Below are 26496 nucleotides of genomic sequence, written 5' to 3'. Positions count from 1 at the left end.
AGGTCTTGTTGACGACCATGCCATGCTCCACCAGCTCCAGCACGTCGTTCTCCGTCACCGAGGAGGGGAGGAAATCCCCCTTGATCCAACCCACCGGCAGCGCCCGCTGCCGCCGCTTTGTAGGGGCCGCCCCCTTCTTCTTCTTCTTCTGCGACTCGAGCTTGCTGGTCTGCCCCTTCGTCATGGCGAAGGCGACGGATTCGCAGAGGAGGAGGGGAAGGAGGAGGCTTGAGGTGTGCAGAGAGCTGCGGGAGGAGCGAGATTAATGAGAGGAGGTTGAGCAGCGCCACAGGAAATCCCGCCGGGGAGGCTTAAATAGGCTTCCGACTGGGTCACTAACAGGTGGACCCGAGATCTTATCCCCCCAGCCGGCCGCTGCGAGGTTAGTGGAGAAGATAAAGGCGCGGTAATCGAGGAGGCAAAACCTACTCGATGGCGATGTCGTCATCCCTGCTGAGCGCGCGGCAACCGAAATTTGAGGATCCCGGAAAGTCCGGCGCTGTCAGTTTGACCAGTCACGTCGAAAGATTCCGCGGAAGCACTCGGTCCGTGACGGTTCGTTTCACTGGTATATTCACTCGGATCACTGGTTGAAAGGATAAAATGGATCGAGGCAAACAACGCCAAAGTCACCTCCATACCAGTCAGTTCCATACTCCAGACATCACTTCATCGTTCCAACCCTGATCCATTCGGGGACTAATGATGGGGTTATAGTCCCAGGGTAGGGTCATAGGCCTGCCCTATAGGTCCTACCGAAGGACTACCCTTCATAGAAGACAAAGCCCTTAGACAGTTCCGACTGAACTAAGGACGCCCCCATCATCCAGTCGGCGACGATCCACTCGGAGCATATTTAACGTACCGACTGGAATCCACTCTGTACATCGTAACCTCCCAGGAGGGCAACGGTCATACGTTTTCATACACCATTATTAGCATTTAAGGCTTACGTTGCCTGTAACGTAGGCATTTATTCGTCACTATTCCACCCTTGTCCATCGGGCCATTATGAAGGGCAGCGCACTCTATATAAGCCGCCCTTCCCCACTGATGCAAGGGTTGGCACTTGCTGTAATCTTATAATCCACTCGACACTAAGCTCCCAAGAGCACTGAGACGTAGGGCTTTACCTCCACCGTAGAGGGGCCTGAACTCATACATCCTCGCCGTAGCTAAGGCTCTGCCCATCCTTTCGTACCCTACACTTCTACTGTCAGACTTATACCCACGACAGACTACATACGGAGCAAAATGAATGAATCTATACTCTAAAGTATATCTATATACATCCGTACGTAGTTTTCTAGCGAAACATCTAAAAAATATATATTTAGGAACGGAGGGAGTACTACGCAAAGTCGCTACCACAACTGGAATGGATCATATGACTAATTATGTTTAGGAAAGGATCATATGAAACAGATTTAGCTTAGAACACAGGGCATGCACTATCCGGGCCCAAGTCTACCCCCTTAGCAGTGGGGCATGAGGCTAGAGGGCAGTGCTCACCGGCCGTGCCCCACCAGTCGACGGTCCGGTTCTCCATAGTCAGTGAGAAGTACAGCAGCACAGCCATGAACGCGACCCCTGCATCGAGCGCGCCAGAGAGCATGTAGTTGTATCTCTGCCACCACGTCTTCCGGTACCGGAACACAAAGAAGTTGAAGATGGTGCCAATGAGCAGCCACGAGTTGTAGTTCACGGCTGTCGCTGCTGGCATGTAGGCTGTAGCGCCGATGAGCACTGGCAGGTTTATCATGAGTATCCACTTCTGGCTAGGGAATATCCTGTGGAAGATGTACACCATGACAGGGCCTGCTGCCCCTACGAGGAAGAACCAGTTGAGAGCTTCATAGTTACCATGTGGCCCAAAAATGCGTTTCGGGCCAACAAGACCCCAGATAACTGACGCATCAAAGAAGACACGGTCACCGGGGCATGTCCATGGGCTGTCTGGTGACAGTAATTGGTCCTGGCAGATGTTCTCCACGGATCCAAGTAGCCACAATGCCACACTGAGATTGATAGTCGCGGCCACCAGTGTACCGACAACCTGGATAAATATATAGTGCGCGAATGTCAGGAAAATTTATCTTCCTGCATATCACACTTCGCTTACAACGTGAGCAGATTTAGTGGTTTAGATACCTGGACAATGAACATAGATCTGGGAGGTATCTTCATGTAGTGTCCGAGCTTGAAATCTGAGAGGAAAGCAACTGCCTGCAACATGCTCATGTAGCCGTATACCTTGAAGCAGACATTGGCGATGGGGTATCCAGGCACTATTAGTCCCATTGCATATTCGGTGATGACATTCAGACCAGGAGTCTGTACATGAAAATTTGGAGGCCTTTGTCAGTTTTTCATGCAGAAATCTTGAAAGAGCAGGAGAAATATAATGGAGAAACATTAAAATTCGAAAATATATTTGCCTGGTTAGTGGTTGCAGTAATGATGCTTATGGGGAGCGTGAAGACGAAGGCCATGCCACAAGCGAAGAGGAGGCCCCACCATGGGAGCTGAACTTGGTCCTTGAGGACGGTGCAGAGGATAAGAGACACTGTCATCGACAATACCGTCAACGTATAGAACCACCACGTTGGTATGTCGTCATACTTCCTCATCAACTTTGTGTGGATGTCAGGCTCCTCCTGGTGTGAAGCTCGGAAACGAGCGTCCATCAGTTTAGAAACCGCGCCCATGTATTAATTCACAGCGTACGTACAGAGTTAATTGAGAGGCCTTACTTCCCGTAAAAGATGCCGACGTGGGTGATGGTTGCGGCAATGGTGGCAAAGTTGAGCCCATAAAAGAGTGCAAAAAAGGTACTAAGGTTTATCCTTCCAAGCTTTGCATACGTGTCCGTGTCAAGTTGGAACTGTTGGTTCACGATGTCAGTGATTTCATAGGCGGATCCATTAGACATGAAGAGGTGTGAGGAGAATATGGGGAACGTCTTGGCGTTGTAGAGGTTCATCCACCAATACGCCGTGGGCACAAGCACATAGAGGAAGCAAACATAGCCGACGAAGATGTTGGCAGTGCCGAAGAATGGCGATATGAGGGGGCTGAAGAGGAAGGAGGAGACGGCTGACCAGTCGAGAGTGAAAGCTCCAAGGCCCAGTCCCTTCATGCCCGAGCCGAGCTGTTGCGCCGTCACGGACTTGGAGAAGACCCAGCATACCCATGAGATGGAGGTCAACGTCGGGAACAAGTAGCCAGGGACGATGTACCACGCAAAGCTGCACATGAGCGCCACCAGGAAGAACTTGGAGCGGGAGATCTGCCGTGAGCCCTTGGGAGATTCTTCCTTCTCGTGCAGAGCCCTGGTGCATACATAAATTCATCCGTAATGTCAAATGAGAAAGGTATAACACCATCCTACAGCCTAGGCACCCTCTATGAACAGTAAAATCAAAAAAATAGAAAAATATCGAATTTTAGTCAAAAACCACCTGCCCAGCGTAATTGTTAAAAAGACCATTTCAGAATAAAATTGTCAGAAAAAATCACACCAACCGTCGCGGTGTCACGAGACAGACTGCGTATAACAAACAGTCAGCGCCCTCAACGAAACCGTGCACTGTAGGTGGGCCCTGTTGCCTCACGGCATGGCGGCAGGATTGTTCCTGCCCCGCGTCGAGGTTGGCCAAAGTCCATTACAACATCTACACCCACGTACGGCTAATATGGCCCCTTAAACACCTGCAAACACGCCCGGTCATTGACCGTTTCTACCGCCCATTCCTCGCCTCATTCGCGTCGTTCCACCCTGGTCGCGCCACCATCTCTTCGTCATCAGCTCCTGCTCTTGGGCACTCACCGCCACCGCCAGTGCGGCTCCCCGCAGATGGGGAAACCCTGGAGCATGTCTCCCGCTGCCTGGACTACTTGTTGGGCCAGTCCTCCCGGGGTGAGCTGGCGGTGGAGGTCTTAGGCTGCAGTGCCTCTGACCCTCTGGTCATGCATAGGCCTATTCGGGGCGAGGACGGTCCGGTCGAGGCGCTGGCCCAACTGGAAGGATGTCCCACGGTCCAGGCGACGGCTCCACGCCGTGGATGTGCCTCTCCTCATATCAGGTGGCTCTGGCTCCCCAAGGGTATCTTGAACCCTAGCTTAGGATCCCCCACTGCTCCCGACGAGGTCCGTCTTTTGCTCACTCTGCTGGTGCCCTCCGCCGCGATCCCCCTTCCATCGCCGCTCTCACTCTTGTTCACCGCGGTCGTTGCAATGCCACGCGATTGGGATGACGTCTCCCAATGCCCGAAGCGATGCTACGACGAGCACTACGAGCGTGCACGCCTCTCCACCCGATGCCCAGCGCCTAAAGGAGGACCTGCGATGTCAGCTCTAGAGCTCCCGCCCGAGGGGCTGGGGGGAGCAACGCTGCTAGCCGGGACCACCATCAATCTCCGAGGCGCTTAGACAACTGGGACTGGCCTCGCTCCCCTGATGCTTGGCATAGACCTTTCCGTCACTCACCGTCCTCCCCTCCATGCTATTCAAGGTCACCGGCCCTCGCATCCTCCCCTAGTCGCTCCTACCAGTCGCCACGGCACCAAGCCCAGCTCCCCCCATCAAACAACAACCCCAATAACAGGGGCAAGATGGGCACCAAGAAGAAGAAGCGGAAGATGCCAAACTGTTCCTCCGCCAACCAGGACGTCGTGAACCCCGCTGGTGGGGGGCGGCTCCCCCCTAAGGGCCGACACAGACGCTGTTGTGCTCTACTTCAATTGCGGGTTCTTTGTCCATTACCAAATCTCTTGCAAGAAACCCTCGATGTGCTATGTTTGCAAAGAATCGGGCCATCCTACTGTGCTATGCCTGGACCGATCGGTCGGCGAGGAGCTGATCATGTATGGTCATGGCATTGAGGGCCTTGGTCTCTTCCATATTAAGCTCCCGAAGGTTGAGCCTTCCAACCCCTCCTTGTTGTTGACAGTCTCGGTGCTAGGCAAGGGCAGTGCCACTTCGACGTTGATAGTTGCTGAGCTCAACCACATATCCAAGGTGGAATGGGACTGGCAAGTCTCTGCCCTCACCGACCGCAAGTTTTGTGCCATATTTCCTAGAAAAACAAGCTTTGGCATGTGTACCTGGAGCATGGACATCACCCTCGCATTGAACAAGTTGGTCGTCGACATCTCAGCACCCCACAGCTGTGGCCGATCTTGACACGGCGTGAATCATCATCAAAGTTCTCCCAGACATCGCTAGGCACGAGCGGGTAATCCGCAATATGTTAAAGTTAGTTAGCAAAGTTATGGTGGTCGATGAGATTTCCCTACACAAAGATGAAGAGGTCCGGGTCAATGTAATGGTTCTCGCCTCCAAGATGTGTACCATAGTCCGTGTGTTCTTCAACAAGATCAGGTATGAACAGAGGATCTATTCGCAACCACCTCTCCACCAAGGTCGAGCCCGCATCCCTGAAGATCGTGATTCGGAGAACCAGGACAACCATCAAGGCCATCGAGGCCATCGCTCCCGCACCTTCAATAATGAGGAGGAGGATTCCCCTGAACATAGTCGGTCCCCCTCTTGGGAGCCACCTGCTCATTCCCATGGGGGGGACTCCAAAACCGATGTCGCTCATCTTCTTCAGGTTGCGGTGGCAGCGCCTGACGCCCCCTCCCCCTCCGGCTATGGTGTGTGAGGATCCACAGGTCACGGTTGCTGACGCCACCGCGTCCCTCAACTCTTGGGCTACAACGTCGTTTAGGGGCGCCGTGTAGGAGGACAACTCCAATGTGTTGTTGGGGCACGCAATGATCGACTGCATGCGCTCCCCTGTGTCACCGACACCTAACCGGGGCTCCTCCCCCTTCGCTTCTGATCAAGCTAGCGATGCTTCCTGCATCAGTATGCAGGTGATCACTCCCTCTGCACCCCGATCGTCGTCGCCCTATCCTCAGGACTGGGTAGAGCACGGTGAAGAACTGCCTCAACGCCGCTTTGGTGGATTCATGTGGCAGCGCGTCCCCCGACATCACGGGATCGTTCACCCTGGCCACTCCAGAGCCATGGTCTACTTCCATGCCCCCTCCATGGCTGCTCTCATGCCCACACTCGTCCTACCAGTAGTGAAGATAGAAGCCGCTACTCCTGTCATGCCCCCGACGGTGCAAGGCCCTTCAGCTTTGGACGAGGTCGTTGGTTGTTCGCTGTTGGGCGAGGTAGCAGTGTCCACATGAGGAGATGGCGTGACCCTGACCAGGCCCCCACCCCCTCCTCGGCATCCTCACAAATCTAGCTCCAGGAAGGGGCACTCGTCGTCAACCTCGGTGATGGCATCTCGCAGAAGCGCGTGCACGAACCTGGCCATGACGGTTGGGGCCTTGACCCCATCCATCGCGGAGCGCGCCGTGCTCCGGGCTGAGGCTCGGGATTTTCTTGGTACTTCGGCCTCTGATGATCACACTACCCTGTGCTCTTTCTCTTCATTAGAGTATGTTCCTTTAGAACATCTTGTGATGATTTTGAATGATTCTTAGATAAAATAGTTGCGATGCGTGCTAAGGAGATCCTCGATGGAAAGCTTGTTGGAAATATGCCCTAGAGGCAATAATAAATTAGTTATTATTATATTTCCTTGTTCATAATAATCGTTTATTATCCATGCTAGAATTGTATTGATTGGAAACTCAAATACATGTGTGGATACATAGACAACACACTGTCTCTAGTGAGCCTCTAGTTGACTAGTTCGTTGATCAAAGATGGTCAAGGTTTCCTCACCATAGTCAAGTGTTGTCACTTGATAAAGGGATCACATCATTAGGAGAATCATGTGATGGACAATACCCAAATTATATATGTAGCATATTGATCGTGTCATTTTATTGCTATTGTTTTCTGCGTGTCAAGTATTTGTTCCTATGACCATGAGATCATATAACTCACTGGCACCGAAGGAATGCCTTGTGTGTATCAAACGTCACAACGTAACTGGGTGACTATAAAGGTGCTCTACAGGTATCTCCGAAGGTGTCCGTTGAGTTAGTATGGATCAAGACTGGGATTTGTCACTCCGTGTGATGGATAGGTATCTCGGGGCCCACTCGGTAATACAACATCACACACAAGCCTTGCAAGAAATGTGACTAAGTGTAAGTCACGGGATCTTGTGTTACGGAACGAGTAAAGAGACTTGTTGGTAATGAGATTGAAATAGGTATGCGGATACCGACGATCGAAACTCGGGCAAGTAACATACCGAAGGACAAAGGGAATAACATACGGGATTATATGAATCCTTGACACTGAGGTTCAACCAATAAGTTATTCGGAGAATATGTAGGATCCAATATGGGCATCCAGGTCCCGCTATTGGATATTGACCGAGGAGTACCTCGGGGCATGTCTGCATAGTTCTCGAACCCGCAGGGTCTGCACACTTAAGGTTTGGCTATGTTTTAGTATAGTTGAGTTATATGTGTGGTTACCGAATGTTGTCCAGAGTCCCGGATGAGATCACGAACGTCACGAGGGGTTCCGGAATGGTCCGGAGACGAAGATTGATATATAGGATGACTTCATTTGGTTACCGGAAAGTTTTTGGGCATTACCGGGAATGTATCGGGAGTGACGAATAGGTTCCGGATGTTCACCGGGAGGGGCCAACCCACCCGGGGAAGCCCATAGGCCCTAATGGTGGCGCACCAGACCTTGGTGGGCTGGTGGGACAGCCCAAAAGGGCCCTATGTGCCAAGGATAGAAAATCAAAGAGAAAAAAAGGGGAGGTGGGAAAGAAGGGAAGGACTCCACCTTCCAATCTTAGTTGGACTAGGATTAGAGGTGGACTCCTCCACCTCCTAGCCGGCGCACCATAGGGGGCCTTGGCCCTCAAGGAAATCCTCCCCTCCCCTCCTCCTATATATAGTGGAGTTTTAGGGCTGATTTGAGACAACTTTTGCCACGGCAGCCCGACCACAAACACCACGGTGTTTCCTTTAGATCGTATTTCTGCGGAGCTCGGGCGGAGCCCTGCAGGAGTAGATCCTTCACCACCACCGGAGCACCGTCACGCTGCCGGAGAACTCATCTACTTCTCCGTCTTGCTTGCTGGATCAAGAAGGTCGAGATCATCGTCGAGTTGTACGTGTGCGGAACGCGGAGGTGCCGTCCGTTCAGCACTAGATCGGAGCGGATCGTGGGACGGATCGCGGGACGGTTCGCGGGGCAGATCGAGGGACGTGAGGACGTTCCACTACATCAACCGCGTTTCTTAACGCTTCCTGCTGTGCGATCTACAAGGGTACGTAGATCCAAATATCCTCTCGTAGATGGACATCACCATGATAGGTCTTCGTGCGCGTAGGAAATTTTTTGTTTCCCATGCGACGTTCCCCAACAAAGCTCACGGCTACCCGTGCCCCGCTGACTAGTTCTAGAGTGGCTGCACGTGTCGGCGAGCCCACCATGAGCTACTCTGGCCTTGCATCTCAGGAGGAGGCACCATCACGTGGATGAACCCGCTCACGTGCAATTTACCTTCTTCGGGCCCAAAGCGCCTCCTATGCCACGGGCAACCGGGATCCCTTCGCGGTACCTTGATGCGGACACTATTCTGGAACATGTTAGGCTTCGGCCAAGATGGTCGTCGCCGCCAGATCATAGAGTACATGCAAGATGAAATTGTCGATATCATGGCAATCTAGGAAACGATGTGATCTGAGTTTTCCCTCCAGGAACTTGAGTGGCTTAGAACCCACCTTTTTGTAAGGCATTGGCTCCCTTCTAGTGGGAGCTCTGGCCATTCGGTTGGTATCCTAGTAGGTGTGAAGGATGCCACTTTTAAGGTGAGCTCTATGGACCATGGTGAATTCTTCGTTAGCATGAAGGTGTACAAGCGGTCCATTAACTTCAAGTGGGAGTTCATCACCATAGGAAAATCCATGGGAACTCGTCGGGGTTCTTGGAGGAACTCCATAGCAAAATCTCGGGCACTTCTCTATCAGTCGTCGTGGGGGTGATTTTAATTTTGTCCTCCACCCGGAGGAAAAGAATAACCCGCTGGTTAAATACCCTCGGATGCAGCAATTTAATGATTGCATTGCGGATTGGGATTCCGTGAGATCGACCGTGTACGCCTGAGATTTACATGGACGAATAAACACATAATCCCTACTTTTTGCATCAAATATCAAGTATTTATGTCTCCGAACTAGGAACTGCATTTCCCCCTTGTCTCCCTACGCGCTATTATGAGGATTGTCTATGACCATGTCCCCCTCCAAATAATGCGACGAGCAACCCTCCCCCTCGCTTTCGTTTCGAAGCCTTCTGGCTGCAGCAGTAGGCCTTTGTTTAGGTTGTCCAATCTCGGTAGCGCGTTGCTAGGGCAGAACCCCATCAAGCGATCTCGGCGATAGACTCTTGGCAATATTGTGCCAAGAGAGCTAGGCACTTCATGAAATGTTGGGGGCAACATTGGCCGATACATTTGAGAATGAAAAAAGGAGCTGCTTGCAGTCATCCAGGTGCTTGACATGCGGGCGGACTGTATTGACCTCCCACTGAATGACTGGATGCTTCGCTACTCCCTCGACGAGGAGCTCATGGATATTTATACTAGTGAAGAATGCTATTGGCGCCAACGAGGGACCCAAAAATGGGTACTTCAGGGCAATCCTAACACGACATTTTTCACGTGATTGCCAATGGCTGCTGACGGTGCTACACAATCCCCCTCCTATGGGGTGGGAATTAGTTGCTACAACACCTGGGCAAGATCCGGTCTTAGGCTGGCCATAGTGGGGAGTAACATAGTAGTAACATCACACATTACAATGCAAATTTGCTTATGTGGCAGTGAGTTAATGAGGAGAGAGGTGCTTGTGGTAACTAGCTATGTTACAGTAACATCACACATACCAATACAAAATGAGTCTATATCCTAATTAATATGACATCCCACAAATGTTACTACCCACTATGGAGGTAGTAACATAGACCAGTAACATGTGCATGTTACTTGGCTAAGTTACTTCCCACTATGAGCAGCCTTAGGTAGATGGTTTTTATCGGGAGCTTTTTTCCTCGAAGGCACGTGACGGGATTGTGTTAGCCACTCACAGCTGGATGGGCCCCCACCTTGTATTCGTGAACGACAATGCGACCTTGCTCGTTCCCTTCACCGAGGAGGAGGTCTTTGACACGATCAAAAGCATGAACTCATCCTCGGCCCCGGGCCCTGACGGGTTGCCGATTGGGTTCTTCCACATGTTTTGGGCCGTGGTGAAGGACGAGGTGATGTCCATGTTCCAGGATTTTTATGTCAGCATCCTCGACCTAACCAGACTCAACTTTGGGGTCATCACTCTTATCCCGAAGGTTATAGGGGCCTCGGACATCCGTCAGTTCAGACCTATCATGGTCATCAAGTGATCTTTCGTATCCTCGCGAAAGTGCACACCAGTAGGGCGGCTCTGCTAGTGGACCGACTTACCTACCAAAACCAATTGAACTTCATCCAAGGCTTGTTCATTCTGGATGGAGTCCTTGTCCTCCGTGAGTTCCTCCACGAGGTCAAGCGTAAACGCCTTAAACCAGTCTTCTTAAAGATTGACTTTCATCAAACTTATGACCGTTGGTCCTTCCTTCGGGAAGTACTAATCAGGAAGGGTTTCGACGACCATTGGATCACGAGGGTCATGCAACTACTCTACAGTGGCCGCACCACTATTAATATCAACGGGGAAATCGGCCCTTACTTCCCCACTAGGTGTACGGTTAGACAAGGCGATCCCTTTTCCCGTTCCTATTCAACATGGTGGTGCATGCTCTAGCGGCCATCCTTGATAAGGCCAAATATGTTGGACACATCCACGCCATTGTCCCACATCTTGTCCTAGGAGGCGTGTCCCTCTTACAATATACTGATGACACCGTTATTATGGTGGAGGGGTCCGGGATCTAGACATCTGTAACCTCAAACTCCTCCTCCTTTGCTTCCAAAAGATGTCCAGCTTAACCATCAACTTCTCCAGGAGTGAAGTGATGGTGTTGGGATACTCGAAGGAGGAAAAGCAGCGCATTGCGGACCGCCTCAGTTGGTCGTTAGGTTCATTCCTAGCCTCCTACTTGGGACTACTCACGTCTGACCTTAGGCATGTGGTCACCAAGATTCAACTCTGTGTCACCCCACTGGCAGGCTCACTGTCTATCTAAGGAGGCTAGGACCATCCTGATTGGCTCCTCCTTATCGAGCCTGCTTCTGTTCATTATGAGCTTATATAGCTTGAATGAGTCCCTCCACCAAGACATTGCAAAACTCCAGTCCAAATTGTTTTAGGCCGGGAAGGATGGTACACAGAAGTACCACATAGTGCGTTGGGCCGACATGTGTCGGCCTAAAGACCAAGCTGGCCTTGGCATCATGTCCTCCAAGCGCATGAACTATCGCGCTCCCCACCAAGTCGCTATGGAGGATAAATAATAACGAGGGTGGACTTTGGCTTGATATCATCAAAGTGGCGAACCCCTTGCATGTTGCCAACAAATGGGTGGATCTCCGACTATCCCGCTCCATCCTGTCCTATGGATTGTATCGTCGACCTCCATAGGGACCGTATCATCGACCCTATTCTGTTTCGATCGATGGTTTGGAGATGATCACATAGTTCTCCGTCTCCCGGAACTGTTCTCCATTTATGTTTCCTCACACTTGTTAGTGAATTGGCCTGCCCTTATTGAGTTAGGAGCATCGCCTTTCATCGCTCCTTTGGCCCGGTTGAGCAGGCGGCCTGGGAGGACCTGCTTGAGTGCATTGGCCTGCAACCCCCCTAGCCTACAGGAGGATTTATAGGAGGACCGCATCTCTTGGCTCCTCCAGGGGAACAGCCGCTTCTCGACTAAATCCCTATACCAGGCCATCGCGATGACCTGGGCACCATCACAGCTTGTCCACCTTTGGACGATTAGACTTCCACTGAAAATCATGATTTTCATCTCATAATGGATATGCGGGTCTCTTCCATCTGGGGTGAAGGTCCTCAAACGCAACAGCCCAGGGGACGATATTTGCCCCATGTGCGACATCCAGGAATATTCCAACCAGATTTTCTTCTCTTGTGTGAATGCCCAAATCCTTTGGGACGATTTCAGGGAGGTGCTTGGGGCAGGTGGTGCCACTCCAACTTCCCTGATCTCTTCGACGAGTCTGGACTTCATCTCATGGTTCACGCCACATTAGGTGGCTGGGTGATTGGGGTGTTAGCATTGACGATCCGCAACAAACTGTTTATTGAACGGTCTCCTCTCCGGCAATCCTCTGACGCGATCTACAAACTCTATGGTTTTATACAGCTTGGGAAGCCACTTAGCCGCAACCAGGACAACCGCCATGGGCGGGATAACTATTGGCTTTAGGTGCTTGGTGCGCCGTATCCTTCCGCTGCTACCGCCACCCCTTCCGGGCCTGGATTAGCTCCTGGGCGACGCTGTAGCGGCTGGTGATGCCTTTTATTTCTTTGGCGTTGTTGAGTTGTGCCCTCAGCAGAACATATTTGTAGATTCTTGTGTGTGCGTCTGTGTGTGATTGTTCCGTTTGTGTGTGTGTGTGTGTGTGGGGGGGGGGGGGGGTGGGGCTTGTCTCCTACGCTTGTATCGTACTTTGCTGGCTCATGTGACGGTTGCTTTATCTATAAAGCGGGACGAAAGTCTTTTTCAATATGATAATTTATCTTGATGCGAGAATGACAAATTTAGTTTGTGTGCACAATAATTTCGTGGCAAACAAAAGGACCCGAGGCAAATTTTATGTGCTTGCTAACTAAAATTGTCATCGGCAAACATAATTTGCTATAAAAATGTTTGATTTGCCATGATAAAAAATCAAATGTTTAACTAGTGTCTTTTGTGTCTTGTTATTCTTTTATTGTACCGTTTTGTTTTTCTTAATAAATAACAGATATGTGTTAAGTGTCTTTAAAAAAATAAGACACATCGGGATAACAATTGGTTGTTTACTGACTATACTACTTCCCCCTTTCTAAGTATAATTTTTTTAAAGATTTCATTAAAGACTATATACACAAAGAAATAAATGAATCTATATTTTAAAATATATCCATATGTTTGTTCGGAGTGAAAACTCTAGAAAAAAAACTTATATTTAAGAATAGAGGGAGTAGTCATCAGTGGATGCAACTGTTCTCTCTCAGTGACAATGGCATGATAGCGTCTTTTCTGGATCTGGACCACAAAAATACAACACTTCATGCATCCAGTTGCACGCAAATTTCAAATGTGCGGTGTCATTTCCCCCACATCAAAATTGTGTGGTGTAAGTTTAGGCGTCGCAGCTGGGTGTGCCATGGGGCTCGGCGTGTCCACATCATGCCCATGGCGTACCGCCAATTTTCCGTCACAATTTCTGAATCAAGAGCGATTCGTCTGCCCGGTGCCCGTACACGTCCAAGCGTACGTCGCCATTTGTTTCTGCCAAAGGAATCTAAATGTGCTCCCAAGTCAAAACTGTCTTGAAAGCTATTGCTGCTAAGTATCATTCTATTTTATTATTATTATTTAAAGAGTTAGGAAAGCCCCGGCCTCTGCAGAGTAATGCATGTAATTTTGTTGTTCCTCAGAGCTCGGGTTTGAAATTTTTGAAAAACATAATTGATAATTTCAAAAATATCTCTTTCGTTTTTAAATATAAGTTTTTTAAATATTTTACGAAAAAGATACATACGAAGCAAAATAAATAAATCTACACTCTAAAATACGTCTATATATCTAGTGAAATCTTTAAAATGACTTAGAGAAAAGATTACATTCTATCGGCTGATCACGCGCGCCCGTCTGCCGGCTCCGTGGCCATTCGATCATGTGTTGATCAGACAGTCGACAGCGTCCCGCATTCGCCGAAGCCGCTTTCGTTTTTCCTGCAGCTCATCTATTGTTTCAGAACAGTTTCCTGCAACTCACCTGTTGTTTCAGGATAGTTTGCCGAAGCCGCTTTCGTTTTTCCTGCAACTCACCTATTGTTTCAGGATAGTTTGCCGAAGCCGCTTTCATTTTTCCTGCAGCTCACTTATTGTTTCAGGACAGTTTTCTGCAACTCACCTGTTGTTTCAGGATAGTTTGCCAAAACCGCTTTCGTTTTTCCTGCAACTCACCTATTGTTTCAGGACGGTTTCCTGCAACTCACTTGTTGTTTCAGGATAGTTTCATGCAACTCAGCTGCTGTTTCAGGACAAACATTCCTAATACTGGATAACAATAGGGTTCATCCGACTGATCTGAAAATGTCGTAATTTTTGCAACATGAGTGAGAAGATGTCGTAATTTTTTGCAACATGTCTTAATTTTTGCAACACGGGTTAAAAGACGTTGTAAGTACCACATCCTCCTTCCAGAGGAATCGAGCCCGAAGGCCCCGAATCAATGCCACCGTCCTCCCCGTCATCGCCGGTCGTTGGGTCTCGCTATCGTCGATTTGCCGGATTCAGCGCGCCCCGACCCTGCCGTCTGCGCCAGAAGCTCCGCGGTGAGCTCCGGATCCATTTCCCCCTAGCCCTATCGTCGTTTCCCTCTCCAGCACCATTCGCCGTCAAGCCCGAGCTCCGACCATGGCCATGTCTGTTGAGATCCCAGCTCCTGAGCTCCTCTGCTTGTCGGAGTAACCTCATCGCATTCGCAACACTTTCCTGAGCCCGTAGCTGCCTCCAGCTCCATCGTTGCCCCTAGTGACGGGCCCGACCTAGTCGAGCTCCGGCGGCCGCCTCCGGCGTCGTTGCCGCCATCTCCGACCATCCCTCAGCCCCCGAGGACCCCCCCCCCCCCATCCGATCTGGCTAAGTAGGGGCTACGCCCCAGTGGCCTCAGGTCATGCCGCCCCCGTGCGCGGCCGTGCGGTCTCCACCGCGATCGGAGACGTTGATTTAGAAATTGTTTTCGCAACGCATCCGTTGTTTCTGCAACTAGACCGTTGCTTTAGGAATTAATTGGTCGAGAGAAACGACTGAGCCGCGTGCTAGCAGGTAGATCGGACGGCTACGAGCGTGTACATCGAACGGTCATTCGGGTGGCGGATGTTTAGTATGGATCCGCCGGTGGACTAGCTGCTCCCAATGACTTATATTTGAAAACGGAGAGAGTAATACACGCATGAACATAGGGATATATATATATATATATATTGCATTTTTTAAGATTTTCATCCAGCAAAAGGTAGCAGTATGTATAGTGGGCAGTGTGGTGCTGACCGAAAGAGCGAGACCTGGACGAGGGTACTGGCCACCACATGTTCGCCGGCTCCACCACATACTTGCGCAACAGCCCGGCCCACCCGTACCCAAGCACCTGATTTGGATTTGGATTTGGATGCCACGTACGCATGCAACACAAGCTAAGTAAGAAATGGGATAGATAGATAGATAGACGACGCGTCCTTGAATGAGATGAGATCCAACACGGACGTACCTGGGTGGTGGTGATGAGGAGCCAGGCGGCGAGGAAGGAGATGGAGCGGCGGTAGAAGGCGCGGATGATGTCGACGATCCCGACGGCGTAGCCGTGGCCGTTGCCGAAGGCGTAGCCGGCGTTGGCGAAGGTGGAGATGAGCACGTGCTCCTTGATGTTGAAGGGCCCCGGGTTGAGGCTCCACTCCCCGCCGCCCGCCGTCGAGCATCGGCCGGAACTTGCGGCGCGGCAGCACGCGGGCGAGGAAGTGGCCCATGGGCAGCGACGCCACCTGCACCGTGATCTGGGTCACGACCAGCGGCTCCGTCCGGTAGGAGAAGAACTGGTTGAGGAAGCTCATGAGCGCACACGACAAGAGCCCGATGCTCCACATCCGGAACGTCCACACCGGCAGCGTCGGGTCGTCGCCGGAGGGGACCGTCAGCCGCACCTCCTCGATCGGGGACGACGACTCCTTGCCGCGCTCGTTCGCCGCTATGATCTCACCCATGGCGCGTCAGACGTACCTACGGTTTTTAGCCGTGACTAGTGACTGTGCGTGTAGTCCGTGTCTACCGCGCGCCTACCGCGTGTGTGCTTATATTACATGGTCCGTGAATAGCCGAGCAGTCACGCGTGTATACCTATAGCTCTGTTCTTAAACAAGTAGTAAGAGCATTTCTAACAGCCGTGCAACCGTCGCGCGCTAAAAACATTTTGCATCATTAAAATAATGACTTTTAGCATGTCGGGGAAAATGCTGGCTTCATCGGCCGGCGTAAAAAATTACACGAAAGAACCATTTTAGCAGACGCGCGTCTAACACGAACAACATATTACACTCCAAACGAAACCAATTAAAATCAAACATAAAAATAATCAACAATAAATAGTTCATTTTTTTATAAATAGTTTACCTTTCAATACAACAAATAGTTGGACACTACAACATCAAACATACAAATCATCATTCGTTTTGTCGGTCATTCCACGTCCACCACCCCTCGATTAGATTCTTCTGAAGATCATTATGTGATTGGGCACGTCTAATGCCAATGATAGGAGGCAACAAATCGGGCCATCCTCGCAGCACTCCACCGCACTCGCACGGGATGTTCCAAGAGCTCATACTGAGGGTGGTCTAAATCTTGATCACACTCATTCTCGATGATCATGTTATGCACGATCACACAAGCGTGCATGATGTACCAAAGGATCTTTTGATCTGAAAATCTAGTCGGTCATCTCACAATAGCAAATTGGACATGCAAAATCCCAAAAGCTCTTTCTACATCTTTCCGAGCCGTCGCCTGAGCATTGTGAAAATCTAGATTTTTCTTACCTTCTGTTTTTTACAACGGCTTCACAAATGTTTACCCCTTTGGGTAGATGCCATCCGCAAGATATTAATTATAGTTGTAGGTATGGCCATTTGCCACAAACTCCACCGGTGGCAGTTCACCATTTGCAATCTCATTCATCGGTGGTGACCGATTAACAACGTTGATGTAATTCAAAGATCGAGGCATTCCAAAAAAAGCATGTCAAATCCAAGTCTCTTGATCGGCCACCGCTTCAAGGATTATAGTTAAACCCTTTTTCTGGTCGTCGAATCGCTCATGCAATACCTTAGGACAGTTCTTCCAACTTCAATGCATGCAATCTATTGAGCCAAGCATGTCTAGGAACCCGCGAGCTTTGTTCATCTCCAATAGCCTTCCGAATTCTTCATGATTGGGAGATCTCATATACTCCGGACCAAACACTTGCACAATTCCGACTGCGAAGCGCTTGACACACATAATGGCCTCACTCTCACCCATGGCCAAGTGGTCATCAACTAGATCAGCCAGAATACCATATGTCAACATACGCAAAGCAGATGTCACCTTTTGAAAGGTGCTACGTCCAAGTTCTTCGACGACATTCCTCCTTTGCTGAAAAAACAATCAATCATTTTGGTCGTTAGAAGTCCGTCCAAGCCACGTCGGGTCCAACGTGGCAAGCTGACATGGCAAAGTTACGACCAATTGGATTGGTCGTTGATAAGAATTGACCCGGTCCAGTTCGATGTTTTACGTGGACCGAGCCCAACAATTCAGCCTTTTTATATATATATTTTTTCCTATTAATTTTCACCATCTACATGGGCCGGGCCAAATATGTCAGTCCTTTTAATTTTGGGTTGTGGCCTTTTACTTTCTATTGATTTTCGTTTTTTGCCATTTTATTTTGGTACTGGTCCCACTAGTTAGATTGATCCCACATGTCATGCTGATCTCATAATTCGAATCCACACCATAAATTTTGTAATTTGTGAAACAATTTTCATAAGTGGTTACCCCTTGTGAGGTTTCCATTTCATAGGTGTACAAATCACATACAAAATCAATATTTTGAACAGATCACGGAACAAATGAAATTCATCAAAAACAACACTGAATTATTCTATTAAAACCTAGATATTCTACTCTTCGTTGAGTAGGGCTTCATGGCTTCATACTTCCAGCTTTCGTTTAGGCTTGAAGCTCCTGAAAAAGTGGAATCACCACATTTTTAAGTAAGAGCTACAATACAAGAATTGATAAAGACAAGGCAGAACAACAAGTAAATCTCATGACGACCTGTCTAAAAAAAATGCGTCGAGCTAGCATGACTCCTAGCCAACAGTGGCGGTTAACAAAATTCGGGGGTCCTAGAAACATACATTTTCCCAGCTGCAAAAGCCTGTATAAAGATATCATTAGGTGCTTTACATAAACGTTTCATGTGTTTGTAACTACACCTGCTAACCTATGGTATGAGTGGGTGGGTTGGGCTTGTTTCGTACGACGCCGATTGTGATGGTGGCAGGGGAGGATGGGGGCACCATGGTACTGCTCCCACTGTTCCATAATTCTTGTCGTGGTTTTAGTCCAAGTTTGAACTAGAACCACGACAAGAATTATGGAACGGGGAGAATAGTATTTAGTATAATCCTCTGTGTATTATAGGTGTTAAAATTAGCAGGGCTAAGCTTTTTTATTGAATGGGGCCAAGAGCCAGTACATACAGACAAGAGGGAAATAAGCAAAGAAGCCCCTATACAATATGGTAACTACACACAGCACAACCCTGTTCTAACACATATCACCAAACTACTAAACAGTTCTAACAATTGTCGGCAGAATCAAGAAACACCTCCCTCACCCTAAAAGGTAAGAAGCTAAATAGTTCTGGCTTAAGGGGATTATTTTCTTTTTATTATGTATGTATGACTTTTGTTTCTTAAGTCTGAAGAGAATGATATGTATTTTGAATCAGTAAAAACTACTGCATTCGGATCTAAAACATGAATGTACACCAAGGATTTTATTATTATAATTTATGTGATTGAACACAAGGATGTATATAAATGCAATTCAGCTGCAACAGCTATGTAAAAATATCATAAGGTACTTGCATAAACGTAGCATGTGTTTGCAACTATACCTGTAACCTACGTCAGCCTGTGCAAAAAAATAAAAAAAATAAAAAATCTCAGCGTATCTTTCATCTTGGTGAGAGTGTAGCGCATCATTTGTTCCGCAATGGGCTTTTCTCCCCATCAGGAACTTCTCAATATTAACACTTCTGACCACAGCTTCTACAGCAGTATGACCACAGTGTACGTGCTGCAGATGGGTCTCAGATTAGACCATGGCGCAAAGACAGCAGCTGCCGGCTGTTCAGGTCAGCACATTTTGCTCACAAGAATGCCCCAAGTATATATGATTAAGCCACAGTTCTAGCTGAGATGCAGGGAAGCAGCTCTGCCTTCACATCTCCAGCAATCCCACGGTTTCATCAAAGATGACCAGCTTGAGACGTGTGATGCTTAATCGCAAAGTGATGCGTGGCTGGGGTTGGACATCATCAAGCACAATCGTATGCTACATGTACACAGCTTCTATTCAGTGGAATGACGCAGCTTCTGTTCAGTGCAATGCCACTGAACCCTTTACCGTAATCCTCTCATTCCTCCAATCCAAACTGTCAGCCAACAGTTTCAATCTCAGTTGCAAGAATGGCCAAACTGTTCCGCTGACCCTTCTAAGGTTTGTACTCCCAAGGTTATAAATCACTTATGTCTACCAGTAGTCTCTGCAAGAGCATGAACCTTGATCAAAACGATGAAAATGAGTCGGATCTCTGACAATTATTCCCCTGCTTTCCCTTGCTGATAGCAACTTAAGTGTTTCATGGCTTTCCCAGGATATCCTCTGGTTCTTCATAACTGTTACAGGAGCACCAGATGACAAAGTGGACAGCCCAAGAGCCACACCCAGTAGTTCACCATGTCTGGCGAGTGAGGTCTCACCATCCTTTCTACTCTGGAATCCTAATTCCCAAATGTCCGTTCCACCACGCTCGGTCCTCTGTTTCACACTGACTAACAATTCTTCTAATCTGGCATGAACTGAATTATTGTGTGGGCAGGAGTTATTTCCGTCAGTGAAATGAAGGATGGATCCCCCAAACTCGGCCCAACTAATCCCAGCTTCCTTACTCATGCCCCGCTCTCTCATTAGGCCTCTTGTCTTCATAGCCAATGAGATTTTGCCCGCATCCATGTAGAGGTTGTACAGAACCACATATGAAGTAACAGTGAAGGGCTCGAGTTCCATTAATTTCTCTCCGGTTTTCATACCCCTCTCTTTGTCCCCATGGATTCTGCATGCACGCAACAGTGCATGCCAAAGTATTGGGTCATTTTCTGATCCAGATCCCATTATGAAATCTTCAGCCTCAGACAGTTTACCAACACGGCCAAGGAGGTCAACTACGCAAGCTTTGTGCTTCATATTTGGGGAACAGCCATAATCTGATAGCATGCTCTCATAGTGCCTGCATTACAAAAAGACAGATACTTAATGAATTGAGAACATTGTTGAAAAGTTGGATAGAAGTGCCAGAAATAGAGGAGACTTCCCTATTTCTAACGTTCCTTTATAGCACATTCTTCAATTAGCATCATAGACTTTAGTTCTGAGCATACATAATTTTGTTCAGGAACGGTATGTCAAACTTGAACCCTCCACCTTTTGCATCCGGGCTTGGGACCGGCATTGGCGGTGTTACTTCAAGTCTGATGATCTTACCAGTCCCTGGAAATTGGTAATTCGGAAAGGTATAAATACAGTTCACATGAGAAACTGAACGAAGCTACAATTCCTATCTGGAGGGTAGGTATGATATCACAATATAGGTAACCCATAGGTTTGGCGCAAGTAAATAGCTAATTTAACATTTCTTTTAAGCTTACTAAGAGAGAGCAAGAATGTGGTGCATTTGGCAAATCGATTTTTGGAGCTAGACGTAGCTATGTTGCATTGCACAACACAATTCCCAGACTATCATATCTCCCTTGCTATGGCATATACCTTCTGTGTAGGATGACTTGAATATTGAACGTTTAATGTAAATTAGAAAGGTCCTTCATCAGTTGCTAGTAGCATACATAATGTAGACGAGGATACTAAAAACTCACAGGAGGAAAACAAAGCACTTTTTGAGAAACAACAAAACAGGCAGGTCAATCATTACTTTGCAAGAGTATGTACCTGAAACCTTCGTGTGCCAGCCCCTGCTGGCTGCAAGCAATGAGAACGGCAAGAAAAGCAATATCATTTATCAAGACACCACAATCCTTCATCTTCTCCAGGAGCACTAGAGCCTCACCTTCATGGCCATGGACCGCGTAGCTCAAAACCATTGCAGACCATGAGAATATGTCCAGGCATGTAATCTGTTCGAATGTCTTCTTTGAAGCCTCAACATCACCTATATTCCTATACATAGAAATCTGAGAATTGCCGCACACAGTGAACTGACTGAGTCCAGATTTGACCGTATAACAGTGTATCTGCTTACAGGTTGCTGGTAGACTCAGAGCAGCACAGGCATTCATCACACTAGATAAAGTGAACTGGTCTGGCTCTTTTCCAAGAGAAAGAAACTCTAGGAACAGGCCTAGTGCCTTCTCAAAATTCTCATCATGTGTGAATGCTGTAATCATGGATGTCCATGTGACGACATCTTGCCTGGGAGTCATATGGAAGCATCTCAGACTATCACTTACCGACCCTGCTTTGGAGTACAAGTTGATCAGCGCATTTGCTATGAACTCATCGTCCTGAAACCCATTGAATACAACATGAGCGTGTATCAGCCTCCCACAGTGCAACGCATTGGTCAAATTGCAGACTTCGAGCACACTCTTGAAAGTAAACCTGGACGGTTTAACACTCATCCGGAGCAAGTCTGAGAAAAGCCTGACAGCTTGGATTCTAACCTCAGGGCAAGGGTCACTACCTAAGCGAGCGAAACCCGCGATCATGGCACCGTAAACCACCGCGTTCTGATTCGGGATGCAGTCAAACACCTTGATCGCCTCCTCAAGTCCACCGTTTTTGGCATACATGTCCACCATGGCACTCCCGACGAACATATCCAAGTCCAGACCAACCTTAACCACGCAACCATGCAGCATCCTGCGTACATCCTCGGAGCCCTCGAGCTGGGAGCAAGCCTTGAGGATCCCACCCAAGGCAAAGCTATCAAGCTTCACCCCTGACCGGTGCATCCAGACGAGCACGTGAACGGCCACCTCCGGCCACCCCATGCGCACGTACGCCGACAGCAGCAGGTTCCACGACGCCTCGTCCCGCTCCTCAGCCCGGTCGAACACCAGCCTCACCTCGTCAATCATCCCGCACTTGGCGTACATGTCGATGACGGAGTTGGTCAGGAACACGTCCTGCACGAGCCCACTCGCCACGGCCAGCCCATGCGCCGCCCGGCCGTGCCTCGAGTCCCCGGCCCTGCCGCACGCCGCCAGCACCGCGGCGTAGGTGAACCTGTCCGCCCAGACGCCGCCGCCCCGCGCGTCCCGGAAGGAGGCGAGCGCGAGGCGCGCGGAGGACCCGCTCTGGCTGGAGTAGCCCGCGATGAGGGTGTTCCAGGACACGGCGTCCCGGCGCGGCATTCCGTCGAACAGGAGGCGTGCGTAGCGCATGTCGCCGCCGCGGCAGTATGCAGCGAGGAGGTTGTTGCGCAGGAAGAGGCCCGGACGGAAGCCGGCGCGGAGCATGTGGGAGTGGGTCAGCCTGGCCAGCGGCAGCGACCGCGCCCTCGACGCGGCCCGGAGGAGGCCCGCGTAGGCCGACGGGTCGAGGGGAGGGGCGCGGTGGCGAGGTGGCCGTGGAGCCTCCGCAGGATGGCCGCGCCGGCGGGTCGGCGGCGGCGGCGTTTGGGGTGGCGGAGGGGACGGCTGCTGCCGGAGAAGACGGTGGCTGGGTCTCCGGTGCGGGAGCAGCATCGGTCGACCGAACCAACGAGGTTTAAGCGAGGTTTATTATATTTATTAATTTCTCTTTTTTTTCTCTTTGCTTGGAGATCACACTAGTATACTACTGTACTACCAAGGATGTGGAATTGTGGATGTGAACGAGGTTCCATGTGACGCTGACAGCTGGCCCCGGTCTCACTCACTCCAGAGACATTTTATTAACGGCCGCCAAACTACTTAGAATAATATTTTTCTTAATTTTTTGGATGGATGGGAAATGATTAGAATCAGCGCCTCAATTTTTCTGGATCCGTCACATTGTGAGCCAATCATGTGTCACCTAGTCCCACACACCTCAATTATTAGGATTTTGCAACATCGTGTATGTTTTCGAAACATGAAAAGTATTGCATTGATAATGTGATGGTGGGACGATGAAGGCAAAAAAATTCTGCAATATAATCCCTCTTGCAAAAGAATTCCGCAACATAATCCCTGTTGCAAAAACAATTCTGCAACATAATCGTTGCTGCAAAAAATTATGTAACACAACCTCTATTACCAATGTCTTTACAACATGACCTCCGTTGCAAGAAAATTCTGCAACACAGCCTATGTTGCGTAGTCAGTCAGATCCGACGACTGATATAGCACCGGGCATCTGTCAAGATGCACTACATGATATCAAGATGCACTAGTACACAGCAAAACTGAAGTAGAAAAGCTCAGTCGGAATTACATGGCAGGGTCTTGCAAAGAAAATATGTGACAGCTTATTACCACAATCTGATTATCACAAACCCAAAATAGCACAAAGTAGCCATCAAACTTTACAAAGTTTGACTTCAGATAAATCTTGTATGCTGATTAAAAAGGAATGGAGGGAGTAAAACTGAAGTGAACAGTTCAGTCAGAATAACATGGCAGGATCTTGCAAATAAAAATTGTGGCGGCTTATTACCAGAATCTGATTATCTAAGACCAAAATAGCACAAAGTAGTCATCAAACCTAGACAGGCCAAGAATTAAAGGAGCATAAGAAAGCGTCTAAACTCTCGGCATCTTGTATGGAGAAAGACTCTTTCCTCCCCTGAATCGAACTCAACGAAGTTTCTCCTTCACTGAATACTTCTTGGCAGCGTCTCGCACCTTTTCAATATATCCTTCAATTGGCGGCGTGAGCGTTGCCATGTAGCGGTTTGCAGGGAAAGGGGTCATGTCAGGAACCATAGCAGCAGCTCGCAGCTTCTCAGGTAGTGCAGCAATGGCCTCCTTCTTGAGCCTCAACAGCGTTGACTCTGCAGTTTGACGTGCGCGGTGTCGTCGCATTAGCACACGGCTGTATTCTTTGGCAAGACGCCGTCCATCTTCAACTGTCAGCTCATACTCAGGGATAGCCTCCTCATCTACCAGGCCAAGACTGATATAATCAAGGCCTGGCGGACCCATCAGAACACGGTCACCATCACCTCCACTCTTACCCTTAGACTTGGCTTTAGCTTCAGCCTTGGCCATATCAAGCTCACGTTGCCGTTCCTTGGAGATGAGCCCAAGCTCCTCACGCTTTGTCTCGCGGAGACGCTCCTTGGGGGACAGGTGCCGTAGAGGAGTAGAGGACTTGAGACAAGACTCTGCAATCTGAGTAATACGCTCGATGGCTTCACGACGACCACGGCCAGCGCCGCCGCTCCCAGCAGTGGCAGGCGCGCCCCCCTTCTTCGCTATGACGCTACGCCTCAGAGGCATCCCAGCTTTGAGCTTCGCCTTGCCCTTGGATGTGCCGCTCACCGGTGCTCGCTGCTGAAGCTGGTGATGCTGGCTGGTCATACCAGATGCCACTGCTGCTGCTGGGCTCATGGTGAGTGTCTTGGAAAGGCGTCGGAGCATGATGCCTGAAGCCATTGGACCACCTTGGCTGCACAAACAGAAATGGGTCGCTATGTTATACATATCATCTAGCTCGGTTCATCAGATGAAATTCATTTTGGATGAGAAACTTCATGCTGTGTGCGTGGAACATTGAAACAATATATGTAACCCTACATGGAAGCATCACATGTCATGAAGTAGCAATCTGCTGAACAAACTGACAACAAACCAGCATGACACACCTAGGCAACCACATGAACTAAAATTCCAGCAACCAATTTCTCCTTACAAAAACGCAACCACCGGAATTGCAACCGTAATACTCTGAACAGAAACGTGTCACTATGTTGTACACATCATATAGCCCAGTTGATCAACTGAAACCCTTTTTGAACCAGAAACTTCACACTGTGCAGAACATACAAACAATATACATTTAATCTTACACGGCAGCATGACATGAGCTAGCAATTTCCTGAACAAACAAACAAACAAACAGCAATCACCACAATGACACATATAGGCATCGCATGAACTAGAATCCCATCAACCAATTCCTTAGGAAACAGCAAACACTGAAATCGCAACCGTGTCATGCTCTTAATAATCGGTCCTTAATCATCCGAAATGAGTGACATTCAAATCCAAGCACCAATCTAATCTGTAGCGCCGGTCCAAGTTGAAGAGCAGCGCAGATTTGCAACATGGAGGCATCGATTTCTCAGATTAGCAGCAACAGTTGAGGTAGTACTACAGATGCACATACTGGAAACAATCCGAAAGGGTGGCGCTAGAAGTGGTGGGCGGAGGAAGATACCTGGCGGGGCGACTCCGGTGGCACGGAGGTGACCGGGGTGGCGGGGCGCGCTGGAGGCGGAGGACGACGAGGCCGTCGGAGAGACCGGACCCGCTGCGCGAAGACGGCGCGGACGGGGACGGCGGAGTTGGATTGGATCTGGGCGGCGTCGGCGAGGCGGAAGAGCCGGGTGGCGGCGGCGGCGGCGGCTGGCAGAGGAGAGACGAGTGAGGGGAGGGAAGAAGGGGAGGGAGGGAGCTCGGCAGAGAGGACTGGGCCGAAAAACCTCTCTTTTTTTTTCGACCCATGAGAGAGAGAGGGGCCCAGCACCGTGAAGCCCAATTAGCCCAGAAGAAGACGCCCTTACCAAGCACAGTGGACGATCAAGGGTCCAGAACAAAATAGGAAATGAAGATTACAAGGCAGTAAAATGTTTTTTTTATTCATTAAAAAAGGTACTATAACAGACTTGCCCGGTTAATTAACGGATACCCGAGCAAAAACCGTTACAACACACCCACAAAAGGGCACCCGGCCGACCTGACACCAACAAGACCACACACACCACCGAGGAAAGAACACCGTTTAGGCAGACCGCAATGTTATCGTCATCACCTCTCCCCGAGCAGGCGACTCCGACTTCGCTGCTGACAACCCGTCGAGGCCCCTCCGAACGGAAGACACACAGGGACCTTGCCAGCCATAGCCAAACAATCGACCGGAGACGTCGAGGAAAGACAGCTCCGATTTTGCTGATGTGCATCACTGGAGAAAAGTTGCAAGCCTCGTACCGACCTGGTCCAGTTCAACCTCCGAAGAGCACCGTCGATCCGCTGAAGCCGTCCTCATGGAGTCATCGTTGCCGCAGGGACCCCGCCACACGCAGCTCCGACTTCTCTGTCACAGTAGTGAACAAACCTTCAACATCAGAAGGACAAGCCACGACCCAGCTCCACGCACCACCATCATCGTCGCCGCACCAGTCGTAACGCCAACCACCCGCATCACCGGTTGGACACCAGCCAACCACAATGTTGTGAGCGTCTAGCATATGAAATGCTCGAACAGGAACCAAGAACTTCAAGGCGATGCCGCCAAGGGGGGA

At 49.4% G+C, this 26496-nt stretch overlaps 2 protein-coding genes and 1 pseudogene across 3 annotated transcripts; all 3 read right to left on the bottom strand.

Moving 5' to 3' along the window:
* Positions 1-1422: 1422 nt before the first annotated feature.
* On the bottom strand, positions 1423-16098 carry LOC123394991 (annotated as a pseudogene).
* Positions 16099-17721: 1623 nt separating this feature from the next.
* On the bottom strand, positions 17722-22585 carry LOC123399464 (pentatricopeptide repeat-containing protein At3g13880-like). 2 transcript variants are annotated; one of them, XR_006610375.1, is made up of 3 exons: positions 21000-22585; positions 18889-20283; positions 17722-17948 (listed from the first exon to the last, which is right to left on the bottom strand). XR_006610375.1 is itself a non-coding variant. In XM_045093871.1 (2 exons), the coding sequence occupies exons 1-2, from the start codon at positions 22526-22528 to the stop codon at positions 19527-19529; spliced, it is 2286 nt and encodes a 761-aa protein (XP_044949806.1). In that variant the 5' UTR covers positions 22529-22585; the 3' UTR covers positions 17722-19526. The 2 variants fall into 2 exon arrangements, 1 of the variants encoding a protein (XP_044949806.1); XM_045093871.1 differs by having other exon boundaries at positions 17722-20283.
* Positions 22586-23492: 907 nt separating this feature from the next.
* Positions 23493-25649, bottom strand: LOC123394990. Its single transcript, XM_045089900.1, has 2 exons — positions 25413-25649; positions 23493-24641 (listed from the first exon to the last, which is right to left on the bottom strand). Exon 2 carries the CDS (start codon positions 24626-24628, stop codon positions 23828-23830), a length of 801 nt encoding a protein of 266 aa, XP_044945835.1. The 5' UTR covers positions 24629-24641; positions 25413-25649; the 3' UTR covers positions 23493-23827.
* Between the last annotated feature and the right edge of the window lie 847 nt (positions 25650-26496).

Source organism: Hordeum vulgare, chromosome 5H (genome assembly GCF_904849725.1).
Source record: "Hordeum vulgare subsp. vulgare chromosome 5H, MorexV3_pseudomolecules_assembly, whole genome shotgun sequence".
Lineage (NCBI taxonomy): Eukaryota > Viridiplantae > Streptophyta > Magnoliopsida > Poales > Poaceae > Hordeum > Hordeum vulgare.
Note: the sequence above shows the minus strand (reverse complement) of the source record. Positions and strands in the feature narration are given on the sequence as shown.